Source organism: Sturnus vulgaris, chromosome Z, assembly GCF_052056855.1.
Source record: "Sturnus vulgaris isolate bStuVul1 chromosome Z, bStuVul1.hap1, whole genome shotgun sequence".
In the NCBI taxonomy this organism is placed as follows: domain Eukaryota; kingdom Metazoa; phylum Chordata; class Aves; order Passeriformes; family Sturnidae; genus Sturnus; species Sturnus vulgaris.
In genome coordinates this window covers 65328249-65345632 of record NC_142283.1, presented here as the reverse complement: position 1 = coordinate 65345632, position 17384 = coordinate 65328249, and the positions used below count along the sequence as shown (strand labels likewise).

Genomic DNA, 17384 nt, shown 5'->3' with positions numbered 1-17384 from the left:
TCTTTTCAGCATCTGCTTTCTAATTTTGCCTCCCTCCAAAAAAAAACCAGAAAATCCTTTAATTGAAATACCCATTTAGTTAGAATTGAGATATAAAAAAATCAGAATAACAGATCTTATTAATTATAATTATAATTAATTATAATAAAAAATGTGTAGCAAGATTTTTCTTTTGCTGTTAACTGTTACATCTAAATTTTAAACAAACAGTATTTCACTGAACTGTCTGAAAATCAAAAAGCACAGCACAAAAATCTGAAAGCAATCTTCAACAGCACAGTTGATTTTCTTTTCTTGCTGGAAGTAATCTAGCATGCTATTAACAACAAGGAAATGCTGAATCAAAACACCATTTCAATTCAAGGAGATTTTTTTTTTCCAGCTTTAACACCAAACATCCAAGTCTATCTATTGTGCTCTGAGCTTCTCCCAGAAAGAAAAAAGTGACAGAGAAATATGAACTGACTTCAAGAAATCCTACAGTTACACAAAGTGGTGGGGCAGGGTCATAAGCCATACCCCTCCTGACAGTATTTGCAGACCTTGTTCCAAAGGTTTCAGGGATGGATGACTTCCCCAAGCAATTTAGTCCAGCGCTTCATTACCCTCTGTACTAGAAAGTTTCCTAATGTTTAACCTTGGTCTGTGGCAATTTAAGCCCATACTTAAACACTGGGTGATACATTGAATGATTTGCATTTTCAGTATCCTGGCAGAATCAATGTTGCCGGCAGAAACAACTTTATATACAAAGTAAATTATTATTTCAGCTTGCAAGAGAAGTAAACGTGCAGCAGCAGCAAACCATTATAGTTTCTCCATGTATACAGTTTGCTTTTATTCTAGACAAGCATAGCATTATAAATTGTTTCTTTTTCAAATTTTTCTTCAGTACTTCCAGGCTATACATTAGTGGGAGAGCTAAGCTGCTACTCAAATTCTCCAGCAAGCTCCTGTAGGTCCTTGCTTCAGAAAAATAAAACAACCTGTGTTACATCCTAACATCTAACATCCTGTGTTAACTTATTTATCTGTTGTTGGGTTTGCTACTGTCAACTTTCTGAAACCATAGGCTATTATTATAAGGCATAAATTCTGTCACATACAGTACCAGTGAACGTTTCCCTTATGCATTTCCCAGTGAAATATTATAATTCCTCCTTCTAGCCTCCAAGATAATCCTTATAAACTACACTCTGTTGTAGCAAAAGGGTCATTAAACCCAATGTTACTATTAATCTAATTAATCTAACTACTCTAATTAAACTGAACTAATAATAATATCTATTATATTTACCTATCCTTCCTTCTGAAAATTTACATTCCCTCCCAGTAGTATTTCAGTTTAATCCTTGAAAAAATGACAGGAATTGATTTAAATAATTAAAAGTTTAGTGATACTATCCTTCAGACTATCACTCCGACCACTGAATTAAGATATAGATGATAATCTGTTGCTGCAATGGGAAGTTTATTCTTGATACTTGTAATCTTTCATTGCTTGCTTCATTGTGCAACTCACTTGGGACCATAAAATTGGGCAACAAAACAATTGTTGAAAAATTTGCATGTAATTTACTTACAGTTTATTGTTGCTTTCTGAAAGGATTTTACACGGTAAGCATGAAAATAAAAGAAAAAAATGTAAAAATATACCTACAAATTCTATGAAAGAAAGATACCTTGTTTGACACAATTCTACAAAGACTAATTCTTCACAGAAGCAGCTTCACATGTCTAAAGCAAAAAAAACACAGTCATCAGATCAAATATGTCAAACAATATATGCATGCATCTTTGCCAAAAAGCACCCTTCTGCCTAGGCAAAGGGTTATCTCATAAACATTAAATAATTTCTCCCACTGGAAATCAAACTCATGCCTAACTTTCCTACTGACCCAAGACTTTGTTATTTTAACCGTACCTTGTAAAAATGTGGCTGTTTATACTGACTTAGAAAGATATCTGCCCTGCAGCTGTGCAACATTGAATTCAAAACAAGCATCTGTTCTATTTTTTTCAAGTATTCATCTATCAGTACAAATATCAGTAAAAACTATTTCAGTATTTGGTGTTTAAAACAAAAAAAAACTCATTCAGCTCTGATACAGGCACACAGTCTGCAACTCACAAAGCCATTGCTTTAAATAACATCTATTTTGTCAGCAAATACAAGATTAAATCCCTACTCATAATTTTTACAAGAGACCAGATTTTGAAAATATTAATTAGAACATGTTCTGCAACTGATGATTTCCAAGCAAGCACCGAGTTGAAAGCACTAGCCCCAAGAACCTTGGTGGGCAAAAGGGGAGGGCAATCCTAATCAAGTCCTCAGAAAAGAACCAAAAGGCTCAACAACTGACAGAACTGTGGGAGCTAGTCAATTCTGACACCCAACAGAGATACTCACCTTGACCTCATTCACTGTGACAATCCTAAATAAATCACAGCACTGAATATAACTCCAAGACCACAAGAACAGAAAGCAACACAAAAAAAGGATGATGCTAGAGGTTTTTTCTGATGATACGTTTCTTTAATACACTGAAGATCAAGGCACACTTCTGCTCGTTTATAATGAAGAGATACAACACAGTAATCACTTGGAATTGCTGGATCTTCCAGGAAAAAGTTTTTCCACCTGTATTCTTATCTGCATCTTTTTCAGTGTATAAGATTGTAAAAATTAGCAGTACAAGTGTATAAAATATGCAGGTTTCAAGGTACCTTTATGTATGGAGCCTGAAATGAATTCTCAAGGTTTGTATGTTTTAAGGAGCATGTGGGTACCCCAAAGCACACACAACAACACTACAGTAAAGGTAGCAGGAACTCTGACCAGAGCTGCTGTTTGCTAACCTTGTGTACTTTACAACTAGTAACTCCAAGGCTCCCTTTCTGCACAAGATGTCACAGCCCTCTAGCACATTCCATTAATAACACTTCTAATTTAAACTACCTGAATTCCTTTTAATACTGTCTCAGGGATAAAAGACACAAAAAATATCTTCATATTCTCCTTTAATGCTGAATAATTAGATTTCTAAAATACCAGTCTTTTTGTACATAATAATTAGAAAAATAAATCTTAGTTTACAGACTAGAAGAAACCTGATGTTGATGGAAAAGCAATGATATGTGAACAGGAAATAGGACTAGATCCAAGAACTCTCTTGTCATCATAACATGTAATCGAGTGGATGCACCAGAGAACAATGCTCTCCTCTCTTTTAGGCAATATTATCAGTAGAACAGTTTTCCATGACTGTTTCCAGGACTGCAGTGGCTCAGGCAGTGAAAGATGCAGATTAGTGAGCAGAAAATTAATAGCTGCAAGAACAGCACAGACGTTTCTCAAGAATTCTGGACCTTTTCTCCAATCTTGCTGAAACCTGAAATTATGCAAGTTTCTAGGCAAGAAGAAAGCACTGAGAAAAGAGATCACTCATTGTAGAGTGCATCATCTCTCTACATAGGCTGTTATACAGTTTCGGGTTCACTCAGTGTTGTGGGCCTTACATAAAAAGTCATAAATTTGTTAAAACACAGATGTCAGAATGCCAATAGATTTTCCTCATACATCAAGGCAGCACCTCCAAGCAGAAGGAATCCATTAGCTACATGCCCCTGGAGCAGATTAAGTGTCTTCATAAATACCACTGAATTAAAAAGTTTCACCTCCTGTGCAGTCAACACAATTGTGATTACACTGGAGAGCACTCCTGGACACCATTCAGAATATCTCAATTTTCTAACTGCAATTGCCTGTTCCAGAACTGATTCTAGCTGTTCTCTCAATGTGGAGGAATAACGGATACACAGCAAAGCATCAGGTCATCCAGGGAATCATACCTCATGGGCCTATCCTTATGTTCCAGTAATCACAACTTCAGGATTTCCTACCATCACACCTGAACACCAAGTTTAATACCCACCCACAATGAACCTGTCTTTGAAGACTCTGTACAAATTCCTGGTCTGCTCATTTTGACCTCCCTAACATTACTGCATAAGTGAGAATTCAACTACACTCACATGAAAACACAGTTCCTGGATTTTAACTGTCAGTGAGTTTTTCTATAGGGAAAAAATTGCTTATTGCCTAGTTACCCCTTCTTTGTGATTTCAAAGACATCTGTTATGAAGACATCTCTTCATACCAGTCAGCTGTATCTTCTTCAGACTGAAGGGCTACAACTACTTATGGCTGTTTGTATGGAAGCAACTGCTTTTCTTCAATTACCACATCATTTTTCTCTGTATTTTCTTTGGTTTTTCAATATTCTTCCTGAGATGATGCACCAGAAATGTAGTATGTAAGACAAGATAAAACCTTACATTTAAGCAGTGCAAAAATGAGATCTTTCCCTCTTTTTCCTTCTTAATACTCTAAATTTGTTGACAGTTGTCTGGGTTGAGATGACATTTTGACAAAGGATCCTCCTTCCCTTTTCTGGGCGCTGATGGTATTTTAGGGCCTACCCATGCATCTGTACTGCCATGTGACTTCTATAAATATATGCAACTTTGCATGTATCAACACTGAATTTCATCTGCCATGTTATTACAAATATCAAAAGAGGTACTACCATTTTTTTCCTGGGTTCAACATGCATTCTTAGTATTCGTGTCTGCATCAGCATACACAGTTTATACAAGTAAACACAAACATGAAATTTCCTTGCAATTTCTGCATTCACTTTTCCCTCTTATTCACTGCCAGAGCTGTGCTCTCAATGATGATTTGTATTTCTCATGAAATTTGTATTACAGATTACAAAATGATTACTTCATTTTTAATTGCTTTTAAATTTTTCACCTCTATTAGAGTCAAAATCATATAAAGGAAGACCAGGCAATAGTTGCTTTAAAAGCTAATAAAATGTGGAAAACAGATGTTTCGTCCATACAAAAGCTCCAAGTAATAACAAAAGAAGAAATCTGCAAACTTACTTCCCCCATATCAACAGTTCCTAGTGGATCTTGGATGCCATCTTGCTTACTCAGACTCTCCAGTGCCAAAAGCTAAAGTGGGTCCTGTGAACAAAGTTTTCTTCTGTTGCTCCACCAAAACATAGAGCAGAGCATCAAAGATTCATGTTCTTCCTACTGTTTGTTCTTATAAGCAACAAAGCTCAAGGGCAGGACTGCATCTAGCAAAAGAGCACTTGTCAGCTACATTTCCTGCTTCGTGTCTCTTCCTCAGATAGAAGGAACAAAGTTACACACTCGTTGGCAATTAATTTAGTCACCTTACCAGGTTGCCAGAGAGAAAAAATAAATTCTGTATGCTGAAGAGCTCTGGCATGAGATGAGCCATCTTCTATTAGATTGCAAATACCCTATTTATGTCCACGAGGACTTTTATATAGTCACAGACAGTTTGCGCTTCAGAAAGTTATGCTGCACACTCAGTGGAAAACAGCAAAACCAACATACTGCAGAGCAGCATGAGCCAAAACACAAAGAAGAGCAAGATTTTAAATACTGTTGCGGTTTCTTCGTAGGGCTCTTTGGGCCCGCATTTGTGGTTTTAAACTAAACTAAAAATGCTTCTTTTATTACTGGAGAGCTAATATCCTCACACAGTCACAAAACTTCAGAACTCAGTTTAAGAGAATAAACAGCACAAGCTGGCAAAATTAAAAAACATGAGCTGATGATACTGACAACAAGCCAAAAATGTTAATCAGCATATGGTATTAGAAGGAATATTTTGTCCTTACTAAACACAGATATTCTCACTTATTAAAAGCTTGCATTTCTAACCTTTTGTGAAATTCATTACCATGTTGCCTCAAGCTTGGAGGTCTGACTGAAGAATTCAGGAGCAGCACACTGCAGAGCAACATGGTGTGGTAGTACATAGCAAGAGCGGGCATTGAAGACCAAGTATTCTTACTACATAGTTCAGACTAGTCCTTCTGACCTAGGCCTGTGGTGTAAAAACTTATTAGTGAAGTAAATCTTTCCATCTGGTTTCATTGGAAAAATATTAAGTTCATGCCATCTGTGATCACTCTGCAATGCAAACCTACAACTGGAAGCATTACCTTCTTCAATCAGAAGATTCACATCTGATCCAAACACTAATACGGTTGTATGCACTCTTACAGCTGTTGTCTTCTTTCCAGCATTCAGCTATATCTTTATTTTGAAACAACTGTCAGACCCGTCATTCCTGTATCTAATCAACTTCCCAAACTGAAGGGAGGATAATAAAATAAAAGCCCTTATGCTCTACAGAAGGCTTAAAATTTCAAGGCTGTTATAGCTGATAGATGACTCAACATAGGGCCCAAATAATCCTTATTGTTACATGATGAAGGGCAGAATTCGTATGAGAGGGGTGTGAAGCAAACAGTAAGAGGACACGGCCCTATGTATGGAAACCGCGGCTGCTCATGTTGCAAGGCAATGTATAAAAATCACATATGTGCCTCAGAAGAAAAATACAGAGTTTCTAGTATGGACCTTTACCCATTTTTCGTTCTTCAAAGGACAACACCTATGTGTTTACAAAGTTTTAGTGAAGTAAAACTCTTACCTTCAAACACATGCCTCTATAACGCATTTGTGGTATAAGAAAAAATGTTTTCTATGACCTGTGGATACCAAACAATAGAACTGGTAACAGCAACGGAAAGACAGGATCTGAAATATACCAGAATCACTAAGTGATTTTGATCTATCCCATATTGCCACTTTCTGAATCTAACCTGTCCAATTAAATTAAAGAGTCTATTTAAAAGAAAGGTCTTAGAAGTAAGCAGACTAAGAAAAGTTATTCAGAAACATTTCTTTTTTAATTTTAATATCACCTAACACTTGAAGAACATCAGTTTGGTGTATGCAGCTTTCCCCAACCAAGACTTTGTCTGAACACTAACGATCTAAAATGTGCAGTCAAGACTGTTCAGAAACCAAGCAGAAACTCTTAAGTCACTGTAAGGCCTATTCACATAGTCATCTAAAATTTGAAAATTTAGTTCAATTTACTCAAAAACTTACCAAATTTTAGGTTTTATGTGCATGCATACAGGAGTAAAATAATTTATATGGTCTGCTAACACATGTACAAAACACAAAATAAACCCAGCAAAACTTGTTATAGTTAAAAGAAACCCATCTCCAACAAAGCAACAAGGATTCTAACACACTAGGAGTGTGCACTCCCTTGACATTGCAGAACCCATGTTCCTGTTTAACTCCTCAGAAAAGGGACAAAAAAATTACAAAAAGAAAAAAATTACTTAAGCTGAAGCAGTTGATCATTGAAGAAGAGTTATCTTCAATTTCAGGTCGGAATATTCTCTTCAATACCTGCCCAAGAGATATTTTTATATACAACTAAGATAGTACATAGCATCTTGGGATATAATTTAGGGATAAGGTATCACAACAAAAATGCTAAAAATACAAAATTAAACAGGTTATCAATTTTTTTTCTTATAGACCTTTTATGCCCATACAACACCTTTCTTTTGTGAAGAGACAGATTCAAATTTCTACATCACTCTCTCAAGCAGTTTTTAAAAATTCTACACAGATCAGGCTAATACATTGAACAGAATCATGTAAGAACTTTACCTAGTGCAGAGAATGCCACTGAAGAAGCGTATTGTGAAAGTCTACTCAGGAGTTTAAAATCTGCATTGTAATTGTAGCACAAAAGAAAAACCAAAGCATAGCATTTTTATTGTTTCCCCACAAGTTCTCCAAGCAAACACTGTAAGACTGGTCACATGCCATGCTTTTCACAAGATGCATCATGGCATAACTTCTTAAATTAAGCATAGTCTGCTGAACAGAGGCCAACCAACACAAATCTCTGAATACACTAAAATCCTTCCAGACACAATGTAGCAAGAATGAAGAAGGTTGAAGACAGTACTCTGGATTATGCAGTCACAAAAAACTTACAAATCTACATTGACACAGTTGTGTTCACATACTATATTTTAAGAGTTCACTAAATACAAGGAGAGCAACACATATAAGTAAAACGTGCCTCTGAGTGAAGATGTATTCTTCTTTAGAGGTCGAACTTGATTTAGCCATGTTGATTAAAACAAACAAACAAACCACACCACTCCTAACATCATAATTACATCAACACAAAAATAAAAGAGGCACCAGGCTGAAGAGCATCTTCCAGCTATCAAAGCTACAGAGGCCAGTGATATTTTTTTGTTACAATGTAAAACTGCGAAAATAGCCCAGAGCATCACAGAAGATACTCTTTTAGTACTGACTTATTATCAAATGGCATTAGTTATAAATCAAGGATCACACTCTAAGTCGAGGAGGCCCTACTCAGATTCTGGGTATCTGCTCATAAAAGTTTCAAGCCATAGTCCAGGCTGGCTCCAACTGACTTCACTCTGAGAAGGCTTTGAATGCTTTCAATAACCTGATGATATTGGAAGGTGCGTCAGATGTTCAGTATTTCTTGGGATCAGCTTCTTAATGCAGAAAAGACATCTCCAATGTAGGTCCTATCTAGATAAAATCAGGAGAAGAATCTTTCTATGCAAGTTTGGGAAGAGCTGGCTGAGGATAGACTCCTTGTGGAGAGGGACTGACTCCTGAGTTCATGCTGCAGCAAACCTGACCTCACCTACCCTCACCTCCTTCCACTAAACCCCCTCACTCAGCCCCACTGATAACCAAAACTCTGTCAAATACTCTATGTCTCAGCACTACTGCAAGCATACACAACTCATTCTTTGCTCTCTGCCTCACACTTCAAACACAAGAGAAAACCTCACTGCCTGCAGGCTGCAACAGGTGTCCAATATGAAGAACCAGCAAAAGGACCTTCTGTTTGTGTTTTCATTGCCATGTACGTGCAAGAACCCAACATAAATGCACAAGACAGAAAATTTATACATGTACAAACATGTACAGCTCTTTTTGCTTTGGAAATAATGACAATTGTTCTTCAGCCATAGGTTAACATTCACAGTGTAACTTCAAGTCTTGCACAGATAAAGAGTAGGCCCATCTTTCCACCAGGGCAGACTGTGACAACAGGCTGAAAACAGGTGTACACAACTAGTGGCCTAACTCATCATCGCTTTTTTTTTCATTAGAGCAGACTTTCTGAGGTGCCTGAACCTCATGATCAATGAGGTTTTTTAGAACTGACACCATAAAAGGCCACACAACAAAAGAGAGGTAGAGGAGTAGAGGACCAGCTGAAGAATAAGAGTCAGAGGAAGAAAAAAAAAAGGAGAGCTATTTAATCCCCTCCCCCCTTTAGTTAATACAAAAACATGCTCTCATTTTGCAAGGCTTATTAAATTTATTGTTCTCAGAGTGATTGGCCTTCCACACAACAGCCTGTAGCAGTCACAAAGGTTAATGCAAGCATTTCAAAAAGTATACAGAATGGCCAGTTTCATCTGGACATTAGTTTATAAAGGGAAAAAAAATCTAAGAAACAGCTCCAGGCTCTCAAGGAGCTAAGAGGCTGCACTTGATACCCAGCAAGTTTATTATCAGTATTTCATTAACCAGGTTCTTAAAGAGACGTCTGCCTACCTTTCCAGCCACAGAGAACTCATTTTCTAGCATCTCTCTGTAGTATTCAAATTCAGAGAGGCAAGCCTAAAACATTTTTAGGAGGTGTGAGGGTCAACAAACCAAAATAAATTTTAGCTACATAGACACAAGAATAGTAAAGTATGAATTTAATGTATGTATGAATTTAATTTAATTAATTAAATTTCTGCTTTAGTGAGCTGCCAGAAAAGGAAAAGCCAGCCACTGCATGCAGCTCTTATCTCAGCATGGCAAATATTCTGTTCATTAAAAAGAGCATCTCCAGAGATTCTGCCGCATTTGATGAGCCTGTCTTGAAAACCTATAACCATGAGCATCCCGTATGAAAAAGTATGAATGACAGAGTCAAGATTCTGATTCTAAATAATACTTCCTGGTTGCACTTGACACCAACAATGAACAGGGATGGCCAGAAGATGCCTGCTCTTCATTGCCCCGGCCGACGCTTCGCAGCACTTCACGGTGAAGGAGTGGGCACCAGTTCACAGCACAGGGCTCAAAGCAACGTGACTGGAGCAATGGGATGCCAACAGGACTGGAGCGATGGGATGTGCTCGTTACGCCCCCCCACTGCTAGGCTGAAAAGACCAGGTAAGCAGGTACCATACTAAAACAAAGCCACCTGCTCATTAGCCAGCCGTGCCAAGGGGCTTTTGCTTGCCGAGGGTGAGCGGGTGAGCGCAAACACAGCCACGACCCCGGCTGAGGTGCACGCCTGCGATACGATCTTTCACAGACGAATGAAGCCAATATTCATTAAAGAGCCATAAACACTACCCCCGAATACCAGCTGCCCGGGCGCTCGGCTGATCCGCCCGCGGTAGCAATTTAGTTCACTGGAGCGTGCCCTAAGCTCCAGCATTTAGGAAAAAAACAGCGACCCGGGTCACGGCTTTAGCAACCTAATAGCGGCCAAATGAGCGGGGCCCGGCCGCTTTATCGCCCGTTAACAGCCCGGCGGGCCGGGCTCGGCAGCGCGGGCGGACCCGGCTGCCTCCGGCCCCGGGCTGTCCCCCGCACCCCGCCGCGCCGCGGACGCCGCCCCAGCAGCTCCGTAAGATGTCCGACGGTCCGCTGCCGCCGGGAACCTACCAGGTAATCCATGTACCGGAGTGGCGCCGGGCGCCGGGCTGCCGAGCTCTCCGGAGGGGCCGCGGGCGCCCGCCCGGCTGACAGCGGCGCTGGGCCAGCGGGGGCAGCGCGGGCGCGGAGCAGCGGCGGGGCCGGCGGCGCGGAGCGCTCGGCGCGGCGGGGCCGGGCGGGCGCGCCGAGGGCGGGCGGGGGGCGCGGGCGCTGCCCCGGCGGCGCTGTCAGAGCCGCGCTGCCGCCCGCACCTCGCGGCGGAGGGAGCGGGGCAGGGGCGGGCAGGGGCGGGACGCGCCGTCAGCTGATCGCACACGTGGGGGCGCGGCCAGGCCGCCCTTAAAGGCGTAGGAGCGCTGGCCGCTCTCGGCGCTCTGTCCTCCCGCAGCCCAGCGCGTCCCACAGAAGGGCGACGGAGCTGGGGAACGGACTGCAGCACAGTCCTGGGAGGAGTGCCTGGGGGAGCTGGCGGTGTTCAGCGCAGGGAGAAGGAGGCCCAGGGTTGACCCTCTACTACCGCCTGAAAGGAAACTGTAGGGAGCTGGAGGTCGGTCTCTTCCCCCAGGCAGCCAGTGACTGGACGAGAGGACATGGTCTGTCTCGCCATATGGTCTTAAGCAACGCCAGGGGGTGTTCAGGTTGGACATCAGGAAGAATTTCTTCACAGCAGGGGTGATTAGATACTAGAACGGGCTGTCCAGGGAGGCTGAGGAGGCACCATCGCTGGAGGTGTTTAAGAAAAGACTGGACATGGCACTTGGGGTCATGGTCTAGCTGAGATCGTGGTGATTGGACTCGATGATCTCACAGGGTTCTTTCCCAATCTAATTGATTCTGTGACAATTTCCCTAAGCACCCGTGAAAGCAACGCCCATATATCTACTGCAAGTTGACATCCTAACATGGAGGCTTTTCCACAAATTTGTGGTGTTTAGCAGGAATGCCTGACTCCAGCAGAAATTGAAGGAAACTTCTCCATGTGTGTGACAGTGGGATAGGAAATCTAAAAACGAGGCATCAAGTGAAAGAATAAAGGGGAAAAACCCTTAAGAGTAGTTAAAAGAACTAGGAGAATAGGTAAGGAGCTAGAAGAAAAATGGTATAAATGAGGAGCTGGGAGCAACTGGGAACCAATATTTGCAAGACTGTTGGTAAGCACTTCACCTAGATCTAGTAAACCGGGGTGGGGGAAGGGAATTTACAATTGCTGCTATGAATTTTGTAACTAATTAAGGCCTGTTGCGGACAGTCTTAGTTACTATATCCGGAGAGTGTTGGTAAGATGTTCCCCTTGTGCCTGTCCAAAACACATCATGTCAATGCATAATTAATTTTCCTTATTCATCTAGTCTAGAAAAAATTGATTCCTTTGGCAATCCCTGCTTTACTTTGGGATTCAATATCAAATACATCTGCACAACAAATTAAGTTTAGTTTGGATGAGAACAAATGATTTTTAAAAATTTTCAATCATTTAGAAGTTCACTAATTTTAGTGTTTTAATAGATAATGGGTGGACGGAGGGCTAGAGCTTGGCCCTCCCTGCTATTCAGAATTTTGACTGTTTTCCATGTAGTCACAACCATTGCTGGCAACTGTCACTTGATCCTGAAACGTCGTTTTGACAGGAGGAACTACAGTGTAAAGACTGCTTTAGCCACTGTAGGGGTGATTAAAGTAGGCCTCTCAATAATGTAACAAGGAGCTGCAAGAAATTCTGATTTCATCATACTTCTGTCATCACATGTGATTTTTAACATTTTGCAGTGCTTTCCCCTTAACCTTTAAAACCCTTTATTTCTTCTTTTTAGCAGTAATACATAATTCTTGAGAGTTGCTGCCTTTTGATGCTCCTCTAAATGAAGGGCAACTGAAATGAGAACATGAAGAACAAGCAGATATTTCAGAACTGCTTCCTGTGAGACAAATAAGAAAGGACTGAGAATTATTTCTTCTATAGCTGATTGAGAAGAAAATAGAATCTATGTGTAGAGAGTTGCTGCAGAGATGCTGCTGTGATAGGAAAAGAAGTAATTGGTTTTCATTGCAAAAAGGAAGATGCAGCTACTGGAAAATAATGGGAAGGATATTTGAACATGGGCGGACATCACAATCAAAACTAGTAGAATTTCTGAAAGTAGCCATGAGTTATAATAACATTTCTTAGATGTAGTTTAGTTTAGTTTCTTAGCACTGATGTACATCTGGAGAAAAATAACTAGAAGACCCCTCTGTTTTATATGAAGCTGATAGATCTTTTTATGAAGATGCAGTTTACATATCCAAAGAAAAATGTTTATTCTATTTTATAAATATGATTTTCTTTCTAGTTTATAAACAAGACCTCATGATCTGAACACAAAATCGGTTTTAAAAAATCAAGAAATTTCTAATGTATACATTGAAAATCCCACAAACTTGATCAAGAGAGAAGCTAAGCTTAAATTAACATATTAGTCATTCTGTTCACTGTAAACACATTATTTCCTTTGGCCATTGCATAGCCTTATGGCACCTTAATTTTATTACATAAAGTGCAGATTAACATTGAATAATAGCACAATATAAGTAGAATACAAGTCCTATAACACATGCCTTTCAGATACATAGCAGTCATGATGTTGCTAAGATTTTTCTAGCAAGTCCTCTAAGATTTCTTTCATTTTAAATGAAGTTCAGTTTCATATTGGTATATATACCTAATGCAGTGTTAGTTGTCTTCATAAAGAAGCTTGTCAGCAGGAACTCATATGTCAGGAAGGAAAAGATCAAAGTATTTAAGTGGAGCAAACGTCAGGTCTTGGCTGTGAGGTAATTAGTCTGGTTCCAAAAATGGAAGTGAGCTTATGCACAGAAGCACAAGTTTATCTTCAGTGAAATCCTGTCACAAAAATAATTTTCTGTAAACTTGTATGGAAAATAATCAATCTGGGGCTCAGACTTTGACCCTGAGAAGTGCTGAGTACAACATTTTATCATTCATTGCTTGTCAGTGCAATTTAATGATTCTGAGCATTTTAACCTAAGAGTAGCACCTGACAAATTCAAGTTTCCGTAGCACTAGCAGTTAGCAAACTCTGATGGTGGATTTGACATTAAAATGTGTTTGTTACTTAGTAGATATCAGCAACATGGGAACATAAAATGTAAATGCTAATGAATATGCCTATTTCCAAACATATTTGAAGGGAATTAGTATATTTTTTGGAGTTGTATAGCCAGCTGTATATATGACAAACTGTCCAAACAAACTGGTAAACAACTTGAATGACAGGCATAATACATCTTTTAGTCGTATTGCTTTCATTTCCGATCTTATTAGTTAAATAGATTCTGTCAAGATAATACTTGTGTAGAAGTCCCATAGAAAGCAGTGCTGCTATTCATCCAGTAGATGTACATAAATATAGTGTTGGCACATCATGGTTTGAATGACCTAGAAATTGAGTATTTTACAAAAGGTGCCCTAAAACAAAAAGACACAGTAGCACATCAGTGACTGAGACAATCTAAACCACTTTACCACACGAGCATAATTTAATTCATTAAGAGGACAAAGTGCATGATGTATTTGTTCTCCCATTGCTCTCTGCATCCCACCCAATTTTTAATAGGAGAAAGGTAAGTGATTATTTTTTTATTAGCAAGAAGGTGGTTGTACCAGGTTGTACTGATACAAGGAGCCCCAATAGCTCTGTCTAAGAATATTAATTACTGGAGGGGAGAGTGGCACGATATTTTACCCTTCTAATTAAAGAAGCAAAGCATTTATTATCTTTGAAAGTACTGAAAGAGGCTAACTTACTCATACTTATCAACACTGGTTTTCCATGGTAACAGGTTGTTACAGCAGACATGCACAAACTCTCCTCTTGGCAGCTCATAGGATAGTGAGCAGGAAAGCAAAACATAATTTTTACCTTCAGGTTAATACCATATACTTACTCAGGAAAAATAAAATCTGTAGGAAAAAAACCTCACATAAAAATATGGAGTTATTTGACTCAGGATGCTCATACAGTAATATAAAGGTTCCCAAATGCTACAAAATCCCTATATTTGTTATGGCTAGAAATTTAGAATTGGATGCTTTAGAAGGTACAAACTGTGGTTAGTTCAAGAATACAAATGATGTGATAAAACAGTCTCTGACTTCACTGGCAGAACAGACAAGAAGTCGGACCAAATAGGAAGTTAAGATTAGTTAGAAGAGTTCTGTTGTTCAGCAGCTGGAAAACTGATAGGAAAAAAATATTTGAATGGTCTAATAGTAATAGATTTCTAAGTATACATTTTAACAATAAATGTGTGTGGCCAATTGTGACCAAGAGTATTTCCTAGAAATATCCAGAAGGGCATAAAAATGTAAAAGGAGCTGGGCAGAGAAATGAAAGAATGAGGTTTTCATTAGGAGAGTTTGAATATTAAATAGATGCCAAGAGCAGTCAGCAGGTTTTTTTGCAGCTCAAATTTCAGTAAGTAACTTGGAGCCTGCTGTTAATCAAACTCATGTAACTTACAGGGAAAGGAAGAAAGTGCTCTGAGTAAATAATGCTTGAAACAATTTGCAACTCTTTATCTGAGATATTGACGAATGTCAACATGCAGAGATACTACAGGCAAAGGTGAATGAACACTATGAGAGAAGCAAAGCCTCTCAGCCAAAAATCTTTCTCTTTGCTTTAATGCTTTGTTACCTTCTGGCATTTTGGTCATCATGTGTACTATGGTTATATACATATATACACTTTTTTTCTGTAAAAGAACACATGGATATGAAAACAAGCACACAGATTTTGAAAAGGATTTTTCACCTGTTCTCCCTCTCCTTGTTTCCTGAAATATTTGGCTGACCTTCAGGTAACCTCACTGGCAAAATAACAACAGGCAGTCGAAAAGCAAAGGTTAATGGTAGAACAAGGTCAAAAGTAAAAACCAGTTTCACACTGTAGTTACATTGGTATAAATTTAGTATCATTATAATGAATAATTAATTTAAATCTATGGGATATGAATAAAGTGATTGTAATATTACAGTTAATTTTATGTAGGTTATTTACTACTTCCTGTGCACCAAAAATGTTACTGTTGATAAAATGATGCAAAAAAAATTTGCATGAGGAAATTTGAATTGATTATATTGCCAAGCAGGCTGGAATTTACATATGATATTTTTCAATTTCTATGTCACCTTAGCTCAAGTTGGTAGAGCTGCAGACTCATTTTTAATTTCATTGCTGTTCTATGTTAGGATTTTAAACAGTCCCACAGCAATAAAAGATGTAATTAAGAGTCCCAGTCATAAATTGGTAAACTTGTTCGAATTATTAGCAGAATTTGAAAACTAAGTGGCCACAGATATCTGCCTTGGTAGCAGAGTTTCTGTGTTTAAGAAAATGAGGAATTTGGAAATCTTAGACTCAGGGCTTTAAGGTTTCTTCTCATATACACTTAAGAAAACATTTGCTGTCTTTGTGTGATTTCTTTCTTGTGAAATACAGAAAACCATGATCTTGTGAAGATTAAAAAAATAAATTCACAGTTCTGATCAGGTTTAATTCTCTATTGCTTGTGGCACTGTGGAAACCTTCAAGAGATGGATTGGAAGTTGTACCTTACCTTCATGTCCCTGCTAGGAATAAAAAAGGAGACAAACCCTAAGAAATCTAGTCCTGTTTTTCATAATGTCTGGTTTTCTGGGATAAACTGAACCTTTCAATTTTTGTGACTTAAGTGTGGTACATTTTATGAAGACTTCAATTTTGCTCAAAGTTTGTAGTACATTTGTTTCTAATATTGCTTACAAAGTATTCAAATATTTACCTCTCATGTTCAGATTGTTTTGCCTTTTTTCGGAATGAATATGTAAATAGAAGCAGTACCATTAGACTCCGTGGTCTTTGCTCTAGTGTTAACATGCAAATACATGTGTCCATTTGTAGCTTTTTCTTTTGTTTCCGTGATGAGAGCTCTGTTAAGCTAGAATTACACTTCTATACTCCAAATTTACCCCTAAAAACGAGAGATATAATACTTGGTCTCTTTAAAATTATAAAATGAGCTGGGTTTGGAACCAGTTCTTACAGCCTCCCACCTTTTAACTTGGGCTCAGAAAATTCTTCTTATGTTCATAAGTTTTCAAACCACAGTCTTACTAAGGTGTGAAAAAAAATGTTATTGCTTTACTAAAAGAAAACGTATCTTATGGCCTACATAACGCCTCTGTTGTGTTTGAAGATTAACAGTGCCCATCCCACAGGTCTGCCTGTCCAAAGGAGAAGAAGGTGACGACACAAAGCTCTGCAGGGACCTGGAACATGGGTGACTGTCATCTGCATCAGTCTTCCTCTTCACTCCAAAGGAAGAAGATTCAACAATGGAACATATGAATTGGTGAGAAGAATTTTAAAGTCTCAAAGCAAATGAAGGTACAGCTAATTCCAAAATAAAACAAATTGCAATTTCCATATGACCTTGTCTTTCATATTTATACTGAACGTGTTATCTTACATATTTCAGTGGTGTCTTCCTTAATAGTCATGTCTTCCCAAGAAGTCAGTGTGACTACAAACTCATAAAACTAAACTTTGCTTGTAGTCTAAATACAGCATATATATGGAATATGCTTGGCAAAGCATTGCAGCAATATGTGTAGATGACCATTTCATCTTTTGCTGGATATAATGAACATCAGATACGAAGTCTCTGTAGTTCAAGGTTTTTCTGCATTT

The 17384-nt window shown here is 38.8% G+C and overlaps 1 protein-coding gene and 1 long non-coding RNA gene across 7 annotated transcripts in view; one reads left to right on the top strand and one right to left on the bottom strand.

Annotated features, from left to right (window-relative positions):
- The window catches only part of ARL15 (ARF like GTPase 15), a 227468-nt gene extending 216682 nt beyond the window's left edge, over positions 1–10786 (bottom strand). Inside the window, exons 1-2 of one of the 6 annotated variants that reach the window (XM_088157350.1) lie at positions 10663–10698; positions 1584–1599 (exon numbers count right to left, since the gene is read on the bottom strand). Coding sequence is in view for 1 of the 6 variants with exons in the window: in XM_088157349.1 (XP_088013475.1) it covers positions 10663–10674 (12 nt within the window). In the remaining 5 variants the exon portion in view is untranslated. Of the gene's footprint in view, positions 1–1583; positions 1600–1682; positions 1738–10662 lie in introns of those variants that run through there. The other 5 variants (XM_088157352.1, XM_088157353.1, XM_088157347.1 and 2 more) reach the window with 5 other exon arrangements.
- Positions 10787–11049: 263 nt separating this feature from the next.
- On the top strand, positions 11050–17118 carry LOC148219887 (uncharacterized). The gene is made up of 2 exons (XR_015799396.1): positions 11050–11804; positions 16913–17118. It is a non-coding gene; the product is annotated as an uncharacterized LOC148219887 (long non-coding RNA).
- The last annotated feature ends 266 nt before the right edge of the window (positions 17119–17384 follow it).